Genomic DNA, 22,137 nt, shown 5'->3' on the forward strand with positions numbered 1-22,137 from the left:
GGGCTGACAAGGGGAGCTTGTGCAGTTCCATCAGGGGTGGGGCAGATGTGGCGCTATTTCTTCAGGCTCTTGAAATATGTGAGATACTGTAGATGAAGGTCTTGCTAAAGATGGTACACAATGCACTGCTAAAGCCAAGACTTCAAATTCTAGTCTCCGGGTTATGAAGGAAATGAAGAATGTCAGTGATTGCTGGGTTGGTGTTTTTCATGTAGTGATTGTTGTTTGTCTGTCTTTCCTAGGATGCACGGCCTTGCATCTGGCTGCCAGTGGCTGCCACCCTGAGTGTGTAAAGCTCCTCCTGCAGGTAAGCAAGCGCTTTCTGCTCATGTTAAGAGGACACTCCCTTTTGGCGCTACCTGACCTTCTATACAGATAATCCAAGCGTGGGCGGTTTGATCAGGGAAAGTGAGACATACAAGACAGTCTGGGATAGTCAGTCACCTGTCAGACTCTGCTCTTTAGTGACTGACTACTGCATTTCATATCAGCGAGACCTGTACCCAATGAAGGTCCCTTACCCCCCTTCAGCTTCTCAGAGCCACTGACCCAAGAGGAATGCCTCGATTTTTCATAAAGTATAGATCACCGCTCTACGACTTGGAGATACTACATTCTGTTACTGAGAAAGCACGCTATACCGTCAAAAAAACAGGTCTGAGCAGTCTGCACAGGGACTTTGCTCTTTCTAAAGAACAAAAGTATATTTTTTTTAAATCAAAACACATGCAGGGTGCTGCCCAGGCAGCTGGATGTCTCACAATGTTTTAATACTAATCAGGTCATAGTGTGCATTACAACATCTCAAACATACCCTAGTGGCTATGCTGTCTCTGTTGCCTGCCCTGTTTCTATAGCCTGCTGTCTGCAGTGAGTTGCTTTGTTCAGTTTGTTTACCTTCCTGCTCCTTACCCACTCCTCCCACCCGAGAGCCAACATAATGGCGGGAGTGGCGCCTGCCATGGCGTAGGACTGCGTGATCACCTGGAGGGTATAACAGGTGCGCACTCAATGGAGAAGAATGAACCTGAGTTCCCTTCCCTTGCTGGAGTCCCTGCCCCTTTGTGTCTACGGCTTCATGTCTTGTGGTCACCGCGTCGCTGGACGCGCCACTCTCGCCCAACGGCTCATTACAGGATTTCAGCTGACTGCGGTGAGTGTCATGAAGAGGTACTGCTGCGCAACCACATTTTCTGGAGGTAGAAGCGCAGTCACCAGGTGACACACACCACACAACCTCTAATTATGGTCTGCTGTTCTGACTACTCGTCAACCCAAACTGGGTCTGGCTCTGTGAAAACTGAAGAAAGACGCCTCCTCCCAAAACGCGCACGCGACCAACCAGCCGGACAGCTTTTTTAACTATACAATTTTCTTATAACCTGTCGACACTTGAATAGACTTTGTGTTGATGATACTGAAGGCTGCTGTCACCCAGGTCCATTGTGTGATGCTAGCCCACTTGTTTGCGGATTTATTGCTAATCGTGTTACAGGTCTTGAAAGGCGATGGGAGCTTACCTCCCCTTCAAGCCCAAGGTAGACAACTCATGACTTGGCAGAAATCCTGGGTAAAATTTCTATTTAAACTTCTGAACATATGTATATATATATAATTTTGTACTTGCCACAAACCTGCAGCTCGAAAATCAACAAAATGAATTGAGGCCTTGGGGGTTGTAATATGAGAATGTGCCTCTATTCTGTCCTCATGACAGACTGAGGTTGTCTACTACAAAATGCCATTTTAGAAGCCTGAGGGTCAATAAAGTAAATCATATCAATACAAAAGAAATAAACAGACCTTGCCACAAACTGTCTCTACTTCATATTTGTATATTTTTATTAGCTGTAACAATTCGTATGTATCTTCCGTCCACTACAGCCGACAGCATTATCCAATGAGTCGGCACACTCCAGCTATTGGCTAACTTCACTCTGGGTGACAGCTTTCTGCTCTTTCACAAGGCAGACCATCTACATGCAAAGTAGTTCATTGCAGTGCCAGGGACTGCAGTGGTCAAGTGTTTTCTGCATTAAAAAAAATACATATATTCGTGTAGGACCACCAGCTCCCACGATGTTTAATTTAAAAGAAATACGGAAAAACTAGCATTAAGTAAGCCAAAAGGGTGGCACCCCAAGCCTGACCAATTGGTGTTGCCAATGCTTGTTTTAGGATGTGAACCTTCCACTTTAGCAGGGTTAATATATCCCCACCTACAGTGAAATGACTATAGATATAGAAAAGAGACTAGATAGTAGAATGGGGCGGGATACAAAAGCAGTGTGACTTGGAGTGGTAGTGTGTCATTTTAACTCACTTGTAGTGGAGTTCCCAATACAAGGCAGCGCCTACAAGCAAAGCCAGGAGCTGCCTCTTTGCCTGAACAACTGCCACCCATCTAAGGCACTCACAGACTGGAATTTTAGATTCCCAAAAGTGCTGCTTCCCCAGATGTTCCAGGGACCAGTGTGCGGGCTGACGATTTGAAAGACAACCCTAATCCACTGAAAACAACAAAATTATATTTTAATTCTGTAAGAGAATTTAAAAGGAAAGGACTTGATATAGTCACAGAAATGCCCTGACCTCTCCAGCGGGCAGGATAGTGGGCATTAGGGTTCGCCAGGATTTTTAGGCACCGCCTCGCTGAGCAGTGACGTGGACAGAAATTGCGATGAAAGGAGGACAGTCAAGGGCAATGTCTGTGAGGGGACATTACAGAGAGGAACAGTTTGGGAAAAGCTCATGTGAGCTGAAGTACAGAGGATCTTTTCTAAGTAAAGCGATCACCTCATTGACGTATCTTCCTGTGCTTACTTTTATGCATCCAGATAAAAATATTATGTGGCAAACGAGGTAATTCACGCCTGTGAAAGATCAGGTACTGGCATTGGGAGTTCCGAAAGGTGTGTGGGGGCAGCTCCATGGATATATAGTACCCTTACTTCCTCCCAGACCCTCCACCATGAAAGCACCTTGCCACTCACCATTGCTCAAGTATCTTAGTGGCTGGATGCAGACACATTAACAGTAACTGACTTGCCAGGTATTTGCTATCAGGTCTCTCTGTGGTCCCACTGTATGTGTGTATTGAAGATCAGGTCTCAGATCTTCAGGGTGTAAGCGTGCCTATCCAAGCATGCTTTTCAATTAAATCATTGGAAACTGACCTACTCCGCCAGGGCTGTCTATATCTGGGCCTATAAATCCCCATTCAAGGTGGATGTGGCATACCTCCAGGAACTGACATTTTCTAAACCCTCTTTCTAGAATATTGACCTCTTTGCTCCATTCCAACACACTTCTTTTGGTTCCTCATCAAAGACTGGTATTCTGGGTTCCATGATGATATCGGTTGTCCTACTTATTGCTTCCATCAATTAGACCATCAACCTCACTCTTGTTGATCAAAGCCCATTTATCTTTCTAATGTCTCCCAACACTATCCTTGCTTTCAGAAGTGCCCGCCATGTTTCATGTATAAAGAGCATTCTTCAGATATATCAGCTGTGGTTGTGTATTTGGATGGTTGAGTGGTGTATCTTAGGGAGCCCTACTTCTAATACACCTTATTGGAACCTGGAGCTCATCTGGCATTAGCATTTGCCCTCTCTATAGTGTCCAAAATCTCTCTGATTTGACCTCTCCCCAGATGTGAAGTCTCAAGCTCAGAGATGCAAGCTAGAATAGATCATGCGATGTAACCCTCTGCTATTTAATTTCAGCATGGCGCCAATGAGGAATCCATTGACTTCCACAGCCGGACAGCTCTGCACTGTGCAGGTGAGCCGTATAGCAAGCGAGAGCAGTGGTCGTACACTGGGAGTGCTTGAAAGTGTGCAAATTCAAGACCTCAATGTATTGTGTCCTTCTGAAGCTGGGCTACGTCGAATATCATAATATTGACCATTGGTGTTGCGCATGTTTGATATTGCACAACTCGCTTGTACTCATTTTATCAGTTGTGGGATTCAAAGCCAAGTCCATACTACAGAGGGACTTTACTTTTAGGTTACAGGCACTTAACCAAGATATGTTGGTAAAAACAACACAATCCCTCCAACATGGCAGCCCTTTTGGAGCAGAAAAACATTTTCTACTTTTTAATATTTGCAGTTTTAATGCCGACCTGGTTTAACTCTATCCCACAACACCATGCTTGTAGTAACACATACTTTTGTTTCACCTATCCTGGTCAAGATTGGAAATGCGAGAAATTACTGCCAAAACAGTCTCGTGAAAGGCGACGTTTTTATACCCTAGTAATATCACTAATTTTTGTTTTTTACATTTTGGTTATTTTCTTCATCCTTTTCCAATGAATGATTTGATCCTGGCCTATTACGTATGCTCCTATTACGTAAGCTTTCTTTTGCTTCAGTTTTCCTATTGGAAAATGTAAGGAGTGCTTCCATACTCCTTATCCTGTTTGTAACGCTACATAAACCTAAGTATGTGTGTTTTATACGACCCCAGTGCCTGTATGGCAACATTAGTTGCAGTGTATTATTTATAAAAATAAATAAATGCCGTGCCCTAGTCCAGACTCCTTTACAGCTTGCACAAGTTAATGACCCTGCCAGTGTTGGCAATGACAGTACCAACACAACTACTAACTATCACACTCCTACAAGTGCGACAATGCCAGGCCTCCCAAAGCTGTAAGAAAGGCTATTAGTCATTTTGATTGTATACTGAATTATTAAATAACTTGTTGTTGTATTTGTCTCTAAATTAGACAAACTACGCCACCATGTGGCAACTGTCATAAGGGCCGGTGTTGACTATTAAGTGCCGGTGCTGAGCACCGGACATTACCGGCTCAAATTAAGCCCTGATTCTTTGATGCAAATACCACTGGCAGGGTGGGGCATTTCCAGCGATTTAAGTGGGCCGAGTCCCTCCAGATCTCAGACCTGATAGTAATTAAAAACTGACATTGAAACTGGTGCCTGTCAGGCCCCATATTCATGTCCTTAAATTTAATGTAAAAAATAGTGATCGATTTCTGAACTATGAAGGTAAAAGGTAGGTTAAGGTAATCCATGTCAGCAGGTTTCATTTTTTATTTCACGTTTTACTTAATCTTGTTTTCCCGGTCGCTATTTCCAGGATGTTATCTTTCTGTATTTTTTCTGTGTAGCATATTACTTTTGCATAAAGGTGTTTGTGACTGGTCACGAATAAGAGGTCTGCAGCTGATGCCAAAGGCAGTGCGATTTCCAATGTGCCTGTCAGTGGGCTGAAAGGCGTATATGATGCATGGTCATCCAATCCTTGGCATATCTGCAGAGCGCACAGAGCAGTGGTTACGTATTGCAGGTGCAGCTGTGAATGTGTGCAAATGTGTGTGAGGTCGGTACGCACTTATCAAAATATTGACAAGGTGAAAGTAAAAAGTGAGTGGGTGAGTTGTGTGTTTGGGTGTGGTGAAGTGAAAGATTTGAGGAAGTGCGTTTAGGAGCGAATGAAAAGAGTGCCGAAGAGGAAATAGATGAGGTGGAATACCAGCAGATGGACAAGATGTGGAGAGAGAAAATGTGTAACATAGAGTGAACATAACAGGAGTGATGGAGACACTCTGAATACCACCGTCCATTAGACAGGCACCAGTAATATTTAATTCACAGTCTCACCAGATCAGAACTGAAACATTTTCAATATTAATCATTTACAACAAAATCAGTGTTGTCACTCATTTATGTTAAACAGCTAACAACTGTTGACACAGCCAGTAGTCCTGGCTGGCTTTAGGTGTATGTCAGTTGCTGTGTTATTTACGTGGATGCAATAACAAAGTTCAGAGAGGATCCAAATTACTGCTCAAGTTGCACACTATGAGAATCCCAGAAATTAAGTTTGTTATGCCACGCCCCGTTGAGAGACCTCACACTTATTTTTCATCCCACTTAAAGACCTGGGTGTGTTGTTTGAGGAATGGAACACTGGACAATATCCTAGCTCTCTTCTACCTCACGTGGCCTAAAGATTGGTTGAATAATGCATCCTCTCTCACTTCTGTGGCCTCTGGGGTGGTAGACTATCTCCCTCGGCTTACCCTTCGTCTGGCCAGCCCTTCTCACTCCTTCTTTACCCCTTCTTTACCCCACTTACCCACTTGTACCACTTCCCATGAGGCACAGGGTCAGACTGATTTGCATATGTCCATGTCTGAACTGGGGTGGCAGAGTGGGCTAAAGAACGGTGATGGATTAAACCCAGATCTGTTGACTGGGTGTGAGTGTTTGATTGGTTCAGATGCTCCGTCCATCACCACCTCCTTTTGTACCGCCCACTTCCCATAATCTCATCTAAACCATTACCTTTCCCTCAAACCTCAGTTGGTGTGCGTGGAGATTGAAGGGTTGGGACATCCAGCTAAGGTAGCCTGCAGATTACTTGTGGAGTGGGGACATCTCTCATGCTTGGTTACAGAGATTGAGTCTCTAGTCCCTGGACTCTTGGTTCATTATAAAGTTAGGGCGCCACCTCTATCCCTCACCTCGGTTGTTCTGCTTCAGAGTTGATGTGCCTTCTCCTGAGGAGTTCTCTAAACGGGTCGGGAAGGCTGTGCTCTTTCTCTCCCACGCAAGGTGAGGCTGCATGTTTCCTCCAGTGATATGATGCTGGGCACTGTCTGAATCCAGTGCTACAGTAAATCATTTCACCTCCTTAATCACCCAGAAAGACATAGAAAATAAAACAGCACATGCAGCTTTCACCTGACTCCTACAGAAGACATGAGGCACTGCCAGTAGCCGCTGCTCCCGCGAAGCAGCAGTGGGGCAGGGAGGGTAGAAGGCGGGGCGGGGGTGATGGGGGTTTAAAAGACAAAAAAAAAAGAACACTTACCTACCGGCTGGCCGTCTGGCTCCTCTCCTCCATCCTCTTCCTGGCTTGAGGTGCTAGCAGGAAACACCCAGGCTCCCCTAAGCCAATCCCAACGCTGCAATGCCAGCGTTTTGTTTGGTCTGAGCGCTGCGGTTCAGAGCTCAGGCAGGGAATGGGAGCCTGGGCATGTTCTCCACCCAGGCTGTAATGCAGCCTGTGTGGAGAACATGCAAAATGTGCACGACTGTTTGGGCGGTGCAAGACGGCTGGCCAAACAGTCCTGGGCACTTGCAGAGTTCCACCACTTCTCCCCCCTACCCTGCCCTGCCCCGCGAAAGTGCCTCAGCATGGAAAAATAAAATGATAATAACCTTGTGTTATCATGCCCTTTTTGTTTTTTTTACAGTGCTGAAAGGCAGTGGGGCTTCGCTCGTCCCCCTTAGCAGAGAAGCCTCCCCTGGACTGTACACTACCGCCATCTTGCTCAGAACTCAGCAAATCATACATAGAGGATGCTAAGAATTACAGGCACACCTATGCTCTTTCACCAATCTGCCCTTCAAACCAAGTATTATACAAACATACCCCACCCACACAAGCCCAGCACAAAGCACTATGTTCAGCTGTCTGTGGAGCCCAATGCAGCTCCAGCCACGACTCCCTGTGACTTTGTGTACATTCTGCGCCAGCATGGAGCCTGCGCGCGGCTTCAGGTCAGGAACAAAGGCCTCTGCCAACAGTCCGCAACTTTCTTTTCTTTCATTTATCCTCAGATCTTCCCTGAATCGAGTCGTGGCTGGTTCTCTCTGTTGTGATGCATGAGCACCACAACAGGCTTCTGTTTGTTCTTTGCACACATCTCTCGTTCGGTGCGGCCTGCGCCTTTTGTGTCCCGTTCACCAGAGCACCTGGCGTGACGAGGCCACAGCTGAGTGCAGATGTGAGGAGCTGAGCTGGAGTTAACAGCGCTGTGTCTTTAATTAGCCTAAAAGAAATTGCATCACTCCTGTCAATTCAGATGCTATTATTGACCGTGCTTAATTTATGACGGTGTTTGCAGGTGGTCAGGAAGGGGGCTTCATCATAAGATCTTTACCCGGAGAAAGAGAGAACTGCAGAAAAGGGAGAAAGTTGGAGAAACAAAAATATAATAAAAACCGTAAAAAGGAGGGAAGCGGGGATCACGCAAGAGAAAAGTAAAGAGACAGTGTATGGTGGCTGCAGAAAAATTCACAAGGTGGAATCTAGACTAGGCACCCTTGGCATTTGGTTAGCCTGGCCTTCAGCATTGATGGTCGCGGACTCCTATGAACAATTGTGAGCCCAGGAACTAATATTTAACGGGGAAAGCTAGCAAAGGGCGTTCAATAATGTATTTCTCAACATGCTTCTATCAAATCTGCAGCTCTGAACGTATTCAAGAATTCAAAAATATCAGTTCTGTTCAGATATCCTATGAAAAAAATGCAATCTAATACATGATTGCCATCATGCAATTGCCAGTGAGATCTCCCTACAAGGACCAAAGTATCCACAGTATGATTCTTAATTAGAAATGGGTGGTGGGACTTTGTGGGTTACAAGGAGTGCTCCCCAAATTGGCACTTGCAGGATATGGCACAAATATTCCCAATTGCCCATTACATTGATTTAACCACTTTACTTGCTTGTCAACACGTCCTCACTATTTTTACAGTCAATTGTGGCTGGTGAGGGTAAGAGAGGTGGGGGAGGGTGGGGGAAGGGGAAGGAGTCGACAGATGAGGAGAAAAAAAGAAAGCCACTTACCTTGCATTCGCCGCATCGCCAACTCTGCAATGCGGTGAGTGCAAGGTAAGTGATTTTCTTTTTTATTTTATATTTCCTCGTCTTTTGTCGACTTCCCCCTGCTCGCCCTACCGCTGTTACCTGTCGCAATTTTGGAGAAGGTAGGGAGGGTTTCCCTAGTCTGAACCCTCTTTACACACGATGGTTGAAAGCTAATTATACACCAAGGATTTCCTCATGGCTGAAAAGAAATGGAGTGAGGGCAGCCCACCCTAGCATAGGGCCATGTCTGCACCCCGGAAGCAGCACACAGTGCTTTGAACTCCAGTGCGCAGATACAGAGTTTGCCTTCAATCGTCCCCCTCGATAGGGTAGAAAGCCCACTAGGCTCCAGGGATTTCTTATTTCATGATGGGGGAGTGGCTGCTTTGGCAAGGGCCACTACTTCCAGCCCTCCCAGGCCGATAGTCACTCAGCCCTCCCCTTGGGGCAGATAGGGAGGATTGCTTCCAATCTGCCCCACTGTGGAAGTGCACAAATCACCCTAGACACAAGGAATTTATTTTTGAGAGGGGAGAGGGCCATTGGGCAAACACCAGTGACTCCCTGCACACGGCACAGGATAATACAGCATCTCTACCCCATTTGGGGTCAAATTGAGGGTATGACCCCAGTCTTCCTCTCCCAGCACAAACAGCCCACTAGACAGCAGGGTATTTTAGGTTTAAGGTGCAAAGTGTTTATGCAACCCGTGCAGGGATCAGTTCAAGCCCCGTCCCCAAAACGGGGCTAAACTGTCTTCCAGCCACCCCTCACCGGTAGGCAGATTGGTGGGGTTTTCTGCAAATCTGCCCTCCGGTGTCAGAGTCCACTAGACATCAGATATACACATGTATATGGGGTGGGTCATCCATTCATCAGGCGTGTCCCACACTACTGCCACAGCAGTCTTTCTGCCTGTCCGGTGTCTACAGCATTCCAACCCATGACAAGCTAGTAGAAATTTGGGTTGATTTGGATGTAGCTTTGACATACAAGTGGCAGAGTGGGGGAGGGTTAATCCCTCTTGCCATGCTGAATAGTTAATCTTTAGGCTTGGGGTCAGCCAGTAAACCAGGCATCCTACTAAAGCCAGACATTTCTGAAAACGAATCACCCAGGGGAGTCCAGGATGCTTTGGCTTGTGTGGGTACCCTCATGTTAACTTGACTACACAGGCTCTGCAAAGCTCAAACTTTTGCTAAACGCATGCATTTCCCTCCTATTTCTTTGAGCTTTTGACTCGCTTGCCAATAACCACTTTTGTGGAGTGCTAAGACTTTCCTTCAGCTATCTTCAGTATTTTTCCACAGTTTCCTGCAGAGCTTGACTGGCCTCTTATTTAGTTTAAGCTTCTCACACATTCACATTCAAAATCTTTGAAGAATACATTTTAAATGGATAAAAACCTGCCTTGCCTAATTTGTCTCTACTCAGGCAAGCTGTGGTAAATAAATGGCTGTTCTTCTTGCCCTTTCCAAGCTGCAGAAAGTATGTGGTATTTATTTTATAGATTAATTTCACATCAGCTGAGTTTCACAGTATTGTCTTGTGTGAAATAATATTGAAGTTGATGCCACAAGGATAGTGTAGAGTAGCAAGGGTGCCCTGCTCCCTAATGCAAGCAAAGAACATGGGCTCCCTGCTGCTCGGTTTGGTATTAAAACACCAGTAATTGGGGTGTAGAGGTCCCCCTCGTACTCCTGGGCAAGCCTCAGTGGGCCTGCTGCACTGGCGAGGGTCCTGTCCCCACTTTGTCTTTGACACACAGCCACCCACCTGTAGATTACTTGCTTTCCCCAATGTCCATTAAATCAAACTGATAGAAATATATGAGACTTGGAAACACAAGTCCTGTCTGATTAGTGAATGCAAAGATAATAGTCCCAACAAGTCATCAAAGGCACCATATCCCTCCCTGTATTTCTGCTATTGACCATAAACACTTCCGCGTTTGCTTGGCAGGATCCTCTCCAGCCACAAAGGAATAAACTCTTTGGTTGGCATCAGAGTAGATAATTAAAGTCCATAAAGAGCATGTTTGTTCTTTAAACAATGAAAGATACGTGACGCGCTGTCATGTCTGTTGCATTATCAGACGTATAATGCATGCAGCAAGTGTGTACAAGAGAAGCATTGTGTAAACATTTCTTAACTTAAACGGGCTCTTCGGATAACCCCAGCATTTAACGGAGCCCCCCCCCCAACATTCCCCGACCTCTTGAGACCCTTGCGGGTGAATAGCTGCACTTTACAAACCCCTGATTGAGTGAAACAAAATGTTTATGCACACCCAAAAAGTTCTTTGAAGAACAATAAGTTGTAAAATTCCGAACCCTACAGTATATTCAGGGAGAGCGCACAGCATGCCAGTCCACAATGCTAAAATCTGCAATCTTATTGTTACATATAAGGAACATTTTCCATACATGCAGTGTTGCTCCCTCAGCTACTTAATGAATGCAGGTGTTTGCTGGTGCTCAGTACTGGCACTTATTTTTAAACACTAGCACTTGTTTTTGTAAAGTATTCCACATGGTGGCACACTCAGCCTATTTTTGAGAAGAGCGCTTCAGAAGAATGTTTAGCAATTCGATGTATTTAAAAAATGATAAAACCAGCTCTCCCAAGCTATCCCGACAGCTTGAGGTAGCCCTGACTATTCGAAGATGTCACATTTGTTTAAGTGTGATGATTAGTAGGTAATGCCGGCACTGGCATTCAGCCGCAGCGGCTCGACCGGTGAGTGGTCCAGCTGTTCTGCAATACCTTGGGCCTTAACACTTATATTTTGATAAATTAAGCACTGCCTACATCTGATCAGTTTCTGAAAACAACATAAATAACAGCTAATTCAAAATTGTCAGAAATGTAGCAGATATGATTGTAAATCAAAAATGTGTTACACACTATGTATTGCCTCTCTTTGCACATGAATGCCAATCATTAGGGTGCATAGTAATACAGCTACCTTTTTATCTAAAAATCTGGAGGCCAAATTGGGTTTTTTAAGTGTATCAGTTAAATCTGATAAGCAAGCAGGTCTTTTACTTCTGTGGACCCCCATTGAGTCATTGTTGAATGCCAGGGACCCTGGCCTAAACCATTATACAATTTGAACATCAAAAAATACACAACACAACTTTAGAAACATGTATACATTAAAAAAAATCCACAAATATTTTGCTTAGTTGAAAAGCAAAAAAATATACAAAAAGCAACTTTTTAATTTTAATGGGAAGGTTGGATCTTTTCAAAATGTGGTTTTATTTCTGAAAAACAAAATGATATGCTAGACATAAGCGTATCACATTCATTTTCTTTTTTTGCTGCCAATTTATCAATCAAACCGCATTTGTAAAGCGCAGCACTGTCACCCCTAGGGGTATCCGGGCGCTGTGTCTCCATTGGAGAACCAGGCCTTGAGTCACTTTCTGAAGTCTGCCAGCGACGGGGCTGTACAGAGCTGGAGGGGGAAGGTCATTCCAGGTCTTGGCAGCGATGTAGGAGAAGAAGCGGCCACCACTACAGCTGTGACAGATGCGGGGTGTGTGCGAGGGTGAATGAAGAGCGTGGGTGTATAGCGGAGATATTGGAGGTTCAGTTGATGGTAGATGTTGGCAGATCATCGGTCGTGGAGGGCTTTGTGGGCGTGTGTGAGGATCTTGAACTGGCCTCTCTTCTGGATGGGGAGCCTGGGGAGGCCACTCAGGTGGGGGGGGGGGGGGGGTGATGTGGGTTCATTTGGGGAGGTCCAGGATAAGTCTGGCTGCAGCATTCTGTATGGTCTGGAGTCTTCTGAGGAGCTGGGTGGAGATGCCGTCGTAGAGGGCGTTGACGTAGTCGGTGCAGCTGGTGACGAGGACTTGAGTGATGGTCTTTCTGGTGTTGGTTGGGATCCTCTTTTTGTTGCACATACTAGTCAGGTCTGGTGGCTCAGTGGACTAATGTATCCAGTGTAAGGATGTGGGTTTGACCTTTTGTTCACAAGTTCAAAACTGGGTATTACTTCTGAAGTCGATAGAATGAGTGCCATTGAGGTGGGTAACAAACATCTGTTACTCACCATGAAGATCCATTCAAGGTGAATGTCTGCTTTACTAATACATATGATATATAAGGGCTTCCGTTTAGGTCACCAAATGTGTATACTACTGCTTGCAGTACTTGCACTGCTCCTACAAAACAAGCTAAGGAGGCCAATTTAATTTTTGGCATCCAGTTTCAAACCCCTCCTCATTCACAGAGCCTTTTAAAATGTTACGTTTTCATTTTTGATTTATGTGTGTATGTTTGATTAATCTGTTAATGTTAATATTGTAAACGGTCAAGGACCCCATGAGTAAGCGTTGCGCACTCCAGGGATCTGTGGACCACAGACCCCTGCTCTTAGGTAACGTAGCCAAAAAACAAAACATGTTAGCCAGCTCCTTCATGAGCCCTGCAGTGCCATTGACATCAGAAGAGGAAGGTCACATTGTGAAAGCACATATACAATCAGGAGACTTGTTGAAGTAACTTGTCACTGTAGTCCGGATGTGTCCTAGAAGATGAAGTCGAAGATCCCTTTTAACCGTATCGAAGTTGGAAATTTAAATTTCAGCAACCCACTGGGAACTCGGTTAGTAGAAAGGCTCAGATCTAGCACTGGTTATTTTGGCTAGGCGTGAACCTTTTGGCTTTCTCCTGCCTAGGAAAAGCCAGATGTGCACCCCAGAGTCAAAGAGCTGCCCTTGTGAGATGTGGTATATCTGTGAGTTGGCAGGGGTGGTGCTCTGCTCCCAGAATGCTCTGCAGGTTGCTTGTGGTCCTGTTGCTGGCCAGATTCCTTTTCACTGAAGCCACATGGTTAGAAAGCCTCCTGGATTTCCCCGTGACGTTAATGAGAGGAAGGGAGGGCACTTGGGAGCAGAGAAGGTGCAGGTGTGTTTCAATTTTTTGGGATGTTTGCCAGCTAACCAAATAGCACATACACCGCCGTGATCTTAAGGGCACAGTCAATAACACATCCAGAGAACTATGACACACACTAGGTGTGTGGTAAGTGAGTCACCTTACTAAAGCACACCAGGCTCTACCTAAAATGGAGGAGTAGGGGGTGAGTACTTGGGTCTTGCCTGAAGCTTCACGGTGGGAGGTCACAGGGGTCCCGCGGAGAACACACTGCATAGGTTTTGCTTTGCCTCGCTCTTGCCCCAGCGCTGCTTAAGGCTCTGTTGATGAGATCTGTACTCACTGTGTAAGTTGGGAGGTGTTTTATTTTGGCAGCAAGAAGATCTGCTAAAACAAGATCGAGGAAAAAACGAAAACCGCAGGGCGAGAACCTAGTACAGTCGTTGGCCTTGACCCAACAAATCCAAAAACACACATTTGACGTCTTCTAAATGCACACCCATAAATTATTCAACATTAAAAAATGAAAAATAGTACAGAATCGTTTTTTTTCTCCCTCTACCAACAACCAATACTGGAAAATTCAATCAGACCGTGTCAATCTCAGTCACAAGACAGTTCTCTTCCAGGCCGAGCTGTGTAGACATGAACGGTCTCTGGTAACATGTCCATGCGCCTCTCGCTTTCCCCTTACAACAACTTTCCACAGGGCTGTCAATCATTCTTTCTCAGGCCTTCTGATCTGTCTAACCTTTTCCCACCTACTTTTGTCCTTGGCGAAAGAATCACGTTTCAGTGGAAAAAAATCTTTCAGTGTTAGTATTTCTCCATCACATAAACCCTAAATGACGGGTATCTGTGGCCGTTTTTAACCTACAGAGGGACTTGCGTGCCTTTGACGTTCAGTTCCCAGCCTCCTGCACGTTGTACCCAGAGGTGAGTCATCCTCGGCACATGCTTCTCACCAGACAGAAACAGAATGCAGACTAAACAAAGAACTCCTTTACAAAAGTTTTTACATAGTGTGCAAAGTTTGCTTCTAAAAAAGGAGTGAAAATGAGGAAAACATCTGTTAGAAAGAGAACCTGGTACCTATCTGCAGTCATTTTTATGAGTGACTTTCATACCTGATGAATACCTTAAAAATTGGATCTGGCTGTGTAATCTGTTTCTGTGGGAGGCGTCATATAGTCCAGCGCAATGCCACCTCTGTCCCATTTTGGGGTCTCACCTACCAGAGGTGCAAGTTCTATTGTAGGCCCGGCTTATCAAGAATTTACAGTGATCTACTGCTCGCCCATTGGTCGGTTTATTGTCTTTCATTTGCTTAATCTTTTTTGTAGTCCATTTTATTGCTTTTCCAAATAAACAAGACATGGCAGAAAGACAACGTATTTCAGTCCTTGATCAGACAACAGCTTCTAGAGCAATCGTGTTAACCATCTGAGAAGGTGTTTAACCCTTAAAATCTTAATATTCAGTCCACTTGCTACAGATCTGACCATATTCTTTAAACAGCCATGACTCTTAACTTGTTTTTCAATTTACAACTGCAGTCTACTCCAGCCAACCACTTGGATATGGTGGGTAAAGCTGTCACTGTCAGTGTTCAGACGATATGTTTTTTCAACAACCGCAGCCCCACAAAAACGTTGTATCCCTATCAAGAACTAGAACTTCTGTGATGTTCAACCTTCCCATGCGGGGCGCAAGATGAGTGTGAGAGTGAGTTGTCTCTGGGAGGGTTCTAAACACCCATCACCACCATTCCTGTAAGGTTGGTTTTCCCCATACTCTATGCAAAAATTTTCCCCAATTGCCAAGGCATCTTATGCACATAGGTGCCTTTTCCCTACTCATCAGCTGCAATATTTTTCTGGTATAGTATATACGATATAGATAGTTGACTTGCATAAGTCTATAGCATAAAAGATTGCTGTTTCTCGGGGGGGGGGGTGCTAAAACTAACTGCTAATTGTAATTGCATTTATATAGTGCTTACTACCCCTGATGAGGCATTGAAGCACTTTTTTGGCGAGTTGCACGCTACTCCGGAATCCAAAAAGGATTAGTGGTGAATTAGTATAGGGAGATATCAAATTAATTTGAGTGGGGGATATGTTAGTCTGTTATTTGGATTGAAAAGGATAGTGGAGGGATAGAAGAGGGGAGGGTTTGCATTTATATAATGCTTGCTACTCCTGATGAGTTGTGGCCAGTAGCATGCCACTCCGAAACCCATAAAGCATTAGTGGTGAGTTAGTCTAGGGAAACATGAAATTTGAGGCATCTAATGTGCCTGCATATGCCTCCCCTTTTAATCTGAGCTCTTGAAATTATTAGTGTGTGTGCGTCACTAGTGTTTTATATGTGTGCGAGATGTTCTTATCTAAGGGAGAAGAAACCTAGAAAACTGTGTTTAAGCTAACCCAAATTCCTCTAAAAGGGCAGTGAATGTCTTGCTAATATTGTCTGTGACAACCACTCAAAAGGTCAAGATCCTTACTGTATCCTCTCCCCTCTCCCCCCCGCCCCGTGAATACCTCCAGTGTCGCTACCTGTGGCATAGCCGTCGCTCCCCACAGCAGAGTCTGTGTCCATTTACCGAGCCAAACCATACCATACAGTGCATCTCTCCAGATACTAATGGCAGTCCTAGTCGCTGGCAGAGCCTCTGGTGGCAGCCAACTCCATATATAAAATGCAACGAGTTGGCTTACTCCACTGCCCACCTCTCTCTGTTTTTTACTTCCTATTCTTGGCTTGCCTTTCTTTTGTGTTTGTCCCTTCCCTGGAGCATATGTGCTTTACCATCCTTTTGGTAGCTGACCTGTTTCGTACCACTGCTCACTTTTATGGGACTGCTTTTTTGTTGTTGGTTTAGCACTCCATGAAAGTGCATGTGTTTTCCTGCTCTCTTCCTCGTATACTTCTCCCTCTCCCTCGTGCTCCAGTTTGCTTTCTCTCGCATGTTCAGCTCACTTTCATGTGTTTCTCGCACACTAAACATACCCAGCCCATGGGTTCCGTGTTTGTCTCCCTCGTGTGCTCCTCCGATCTCCCAACTGTTATCTCCCCCATGTTCTGTCTTCCCCATCCTGCACTCGCTCCTCCATTTCTTCCCTTTACCCTTTTAATTAAAAAAAAATATATATATATTTTTTAACTTTTATGTTTTTCGGAGGTCCAGCAGCAAATTTCCTCTAGCCCCTCTGCCTTCATCTTATTCAAACTATTCCAATATCATGATTTTTTTTTAAACTAACCAATCCATCTCCAATTGGAAAATATATATTTTTTTAAATGGCACCAGGGTAATTTTGTTGACGCATGCTTGCGTAATGCCACAGCCACAGGTATGACATCATAAATGCATGTCTCTACAAAATAATGTACCCACTGTGCATTTATTTTCCTTTTGCCCGATGCTCCTCAGCATAGCCAACAGTTATTGGCAAGGCCAATAGGTCCCAAGGATGGGAACCAATTGGCTTTGCTAATGCTTGTTTGTTTTGGGTTGTTCACTTTGCATTTTCCTTTAAACATATGCCCTAATCAACAGTAGTTTCCAATTGTTCTTTTTCTCCTATTAACCGTCCTATGTAATTCTCTCTGCTGACCAGGGAATTCTTTTTTTTTTTTTTTTTAAAGCTTTAAATTGATGTCTTTATTTCTGCAGTTCCGCATTGAGCTGGGTAGACACTATCTAGTTCTTTATAGTCCTTGTTTCGAAAATGATGTACCTTGCACAAACAACATTCACACCTTGCTCCGTCCTTGGTGACTTGGTGCTCCCCTGGGTTGTATCACAAGAAACCTAGGGAGCATGTTTGTGCTCCTGAATGACGGCCTCCAAGGCTTTGAGACTGCCTCTGCTGTTTGTCACAGACCGTCCCAATATCTGTATAGGTAGCAGCAGCTTCTTAATATCAAAGTTAAAGCCGGAAGCCCTCAACCTCCTGCAGTACAGCAAGCTGCAGCCCATGTAATACAGAGGTTGAAGAAAGGTTAATAATGAATTGTGCAACACTCGGACAGTATGCATTGACTTTTTTTACATCCATCCGTGCACCCATCAAGGTCAACCCATCCACCTATATCCAACCATCCCTCACCAAGAACCATCAATCCAAGCACCCAACCTGCCACATATCATCCATGCACCCACCAAGATCCACCCACCCACCCACCTATCTGTCCATCCATCCATCCACCACCCACCAAGACCCATCACTCTATCCAGATCCATCCATCCATCCAATCCATTCAACTGTCCATCCATTCACCTCACAAGATCCATCCACCGACTCCCCAAGATCCACCCATCCAAGCTCCTACACATCTATCCTTTTGTATATCATCCATGCACCCACCAAGATCCACCCACCCACCTATCTGTCCATCCATCCATCCACCAACCACCAAGACCCATCACTCTATCCAGATCCATCCATCCAAGCACCCATACGTTCAACTGTCCATCCATGCACCTTGCAAGATTCATCCATGCACCCACCAAGATCCATCCATCCATTTGCCCATGCAGCCTCCCACCAAGATCCATCCATCCATCCATTTTCCCATGCAGCCACCCACCAAGATCCATCCACTTGCACGGATTCATCCAGCCACCCAAGCACCCATATGCATCCATTAACCTATCTCCCACCCAATCATCAAGATCCATCCGCCCGACCAGTACAACCGTCTATTCAGAGACCTCCCATTTACACCCTCTGCATTGATACGCACAATCTTCAGCCATCCAGCTTCTCATCCATCCCTCTGTTCATCCATCCGTACACCTATCCACCTCGAACAGTAATAAAAAGAAACACCAACATGATTGTTTTAAGTGAAAACCTGCAATGTAAATAAAAATGTTAATGCCAAAACATACAATAGGAAAGGAGTAAAAAAAGAAAACAAATTGGAAAACCATAATAAAACTTGAAAAAAGCCGACCGGGCAACTTGCTAGAGCTTTTCAAATGCCCTTTGACGTTCTAGTGTTCTGTTAAAAATATATCTCTGCTCTCGTCAGTGCTCAACAAGCTTTGGTACTGCACTGGAAGGCAGTTCTGGGATGCGTCGCGGAGCAGGTTAAAATCACAGCGCGTCGCTGGCAGCTCCAAAATAGGGCAGGAAGCTGTAAAAACTAACAGACGAAACTTGTCCGACGTCAGATCACCAAAAGACAACTGACAGACTGAAATTACAGTCCGTGCAGGTTACGGACAGGTGGTCACCCTACTCTGGCGTACGGGGATTCAGAGGCGTAGCTACAGTGGGTGCAGCAGGTGCAGTGCACCGGGGCCTAGAGCCCCGAGGGTGCCATTTGAAGCCTGAGAATGGCTTTATTGAACCCCATCTGCAGTCGATGGGGCCCTTTTCCTCGCTTGCCCCAGGGCCCTTGCATCCTTGCTGCGCTACTGCGTGGATTGGTCATCTTAGCGCATCCCTAAGGTGATCTACCGCTGGGATCCACAATCTCAAGGGCCACAGCCGATTCCTCATAGACACTTGTTCTTCCTTCTATTGCTTACCTTATGGCATGCGCAGATCTACCATTCTGGGCTAGTTTGTCACTTATCTCTTCACAGATGGAGTACTCCTTTACGAAGGAGACTGCCCGTGCTCTAGTCAATATTTCCATGTCTATGGGTATTGGGATGTTAAAGCCCCAACATGCCACAATAATTTTATTGTATCAAATTCAATACCAGGGTGAATACAAATGACACCCTGATTGATTATCCCATTTTGGTCATCATGGTTGAAGTCCGATCCCTCATTGGGAACAGAAGGGAGAAAGAGCCAGAGCTAATTACAGATGTAAAAAGGGTGCCTGGGGCCCTCGACCAACAAAGGCTCAAGGGCCCCCTACTGCCTGGTATGGTGCTAAAAGAAGCTATAATTTGGGTATAGTGGTCCGCTCGCACCCCTGGGCCTGGGTGCCACTTCACCTGGCGCACTGTTGATAGCTACACACAAACCCCCACAATGATTTTTTTTTAGGCAGGCAGGTTTAACAGATCTATACAGGGTCTTCAATGAGGATTCATATAAAAGGTCTGCTGGTGGCCCGAGTGGGGTTCCCGTCCACACTGAAACCTGCCTGCCTAAAAAAAAAAAAATCATTTCTTTGTTATTAATAGACTCTATTACACCCCGGCAAAAATTGCAAAGTTTGCTCCTTATCCTGTTCCTAAATGCCCCAGATGTGCAGTACCTCTTGCCAATGACCTACATATTTTCTATGAGTGCCCTGCACTCACAAGATTTTGGGCTGAGGTAGGTGACAACTTACTGGACATACTTAACACCAACATCGAGATAAATATGCAACTGGTATTCTTTGGAGATTATGGTCGCCTCAGCCAGAACCTCTCGCAGAAAGATAGGGGTCTATTACTGAACTTGATATTGCTGGCAAGAAGGGAAGTGTGTAAGAGGTGGAAGGACGCCCTTCCCCCGCAAAGGGAAGATTGGCTTAAAGCTACATTCTCTATGGCACGACTGGAGTATGATGGAGTGGAAGATAAGATCTCGAACATCTGGCACCCCCTGGTGAGCTGGGGCAAGGACCTAGGATTACTGTAAAATCATTGGTCTTATGATTACACCATGGTCCCTTACAAAACAACGGGACTCGTCGGACGACCCAAGCGAGTGCGGTAAGCCGTAGGGGCGACAAGTAACGAAGGCGGCTTCATAAGACCCGCAGAGGCTTGTAAGGTGAGATGAGGACCAAAAAAAAAAAGAAACCCCCACAAGGGCATTGTCTTTCTTTATAAATGTCTCCTACCTGATGTCCATCTCCGCCTCCCAAAGGGACACGAATAAATGCAGCGCTGCAACGAACAAGAAAGTCCTCACATAGCAGTGCTATCCCAGTAATAAGGCTGTACGCAGTAATAAGCCTGTATTTTGCTCTCTGCAGAAAACATAGTAAGTAACGGCCAGGAACTAGATTATTACGGATTTATTTAGCATTTTTTTCTACTCTAGAGGACTGCAAGACCATTTCCTGTTGATATTCATGACGATTTGACAGTTGTGTTACATTGTCAATCATACACAGTGTAAAATCTGCAGAAACGAGGAAATTGTGTGGTAATTCTATGACACAGTTTTTTCAGTTCCACTGCTACATGGCTGCCATAAATGAAAGATGATTTAGGCTACCTTAAAAAAATGTAGGTCTTGTGCCTTCTGCTCATAGACCCTCAGCATTAGGTTCCTTTGAAATTATTCAGGCTTAATTCGTCATGCAGCTTTAAGCACAGCTCCAGTCCTCCTTATTTTTTTTTTAGCTTATCCAACATTCTAACCAGAAACAGGGGTTTGTGAGGGATGAGTGTAATGCTACGTAGGTAGAGCCAAGATCTAGAAACTCACTACAGTCCAGCATTTTCTTACATCTTCTTTGGTTACGTTTGTGCTCTAGGACTTAATACCCCTTTCCCAACGTGATCACCCTCAGCTGATCCTCTCCCTCACCAACGACCCCCCCACCGCCAGAGCCAGCCTACACGAAGGGATGAAAGACGTCGCCGACTAGATGAAGAACAGCCGCCTGCAACTGAACTCAGACAAGACGAAAGTCCTCATCCTGGGATCATCACCCTCCGCCTGGGACGACTCCTGGTGGCCCCCTGCCCTGGGCACCGCTCCCAAGCCAACGGACCACGCACTCAACCTGGGCTTCATCCTAGACTCCTCCCTCTCGATGACTAGACAAGTGAACGCCGTTTCCTCCTCATGCTTCAACACCCTGCGCATGCTCCGCAAGATCTTCAGATGGATCCCCACCGAAACCAGGAAGATCGTTACCCAGGCACTCGTCACCAGCCGACTGGACTACGGGAACACCCTCTACGCCGGAACCACAGCCAAACTTCAAAAAAGACTCCAACGCATCCAGAACGCCTCCGCACGACTCATCCTGGACATCCCCCGACAAAGCCACATCACTGGACACCTGAGAGACCTGCACTGGCTCCCCGTCCGCAAGAGAATCCCGTTCAGACTCCTCACCCACGCACATAAGGCTCTCCACGACCTGGGCCCCAAGTACCTCAACGACCGCATGACCTTCTACACGCCCACCCGCCAGCTACGGTCGACCAGCCAAGCCCTTGCCACCGTACCACGCATCCGCAGAGCCACCGCCGGAGGAAGATCCTTCTCCTACCTGGCAGCCAAGACCTGGAACTCCCTCCCCACCCACCTTCGGCGAACCCAAGACCATCTCTCCTTCAGGAAGCAGCTCAAGACCTGGCTGTTCGAGCAGTAACATACCCCTCTCCCCCAGCGCCTTGAGACCCTCCCGGGTGAGTAGCGCGCTTTACAAATGCCTTGATTGATTGATTGATTGGTTTATTGCCTTATCTGCTAAAACCTGATGTCCGCGAATACAAGGTAACCGTAGTGTAAAGTGCTTTATTTACTACCTCCGGCAAAGCTAATTTAATATGCAGACGCACAATATATCTAAAGTCATCTTTGCACACAGACCCTCAGACCAAAATGAAGCACCTTACTGTTTCAGAAGCTTACGATTTTCCTTTGTGGTTATGTGAAATCGAGATTTTTATGT

The 22,137-nt window shown here is 45.6% G+C and overlaps 1 protein-coding gene across 2 annotated transcripts in view; it reads left to right on the forward strand.

Moving 5' to 3' along the window:
• ANKRD35 (ankyrin repeat domain 35) overlaps window positions 1-22,137 on the forward strand; it is a 230,343-nt gene that overhangs the window by 129,120 nt on the left and 79,086 nt on the right. For both annotated transcript variants that reach the window (XM_086945353.1, XM_086945352.1), the window contains exons 4-5: window positions 243-307; window positions 3,732-3,789. Coding sequence is in view for 1 of the 2 variants with exons in the window: in XM_086945352.1 (XP_086801478.1) it covers window positions 243-307; window positions 3,732-3,789 (123 nt within the window). In the remaining variant the exon portion in view is untranslated. The remainder of the gene's footprint in view (window positions 1-242; window positions 308-3,731; window positions 3,790-22,137) is intronic.

Source organism: Lissotriton vulgaris, chromosome 12 (genome assembly GCF_964263255.1).
Source record: "Lissotriton vulgaris chromosome 12, aLisVul1.2, whole genome shotgun sequence".
Classification (NCBI taxonomy): Eukaryota; Metazoa; Chordata; class Amphibia; order Caudata; family Salamandridae; genus Lissotriton; species Lissotriton vulgaris.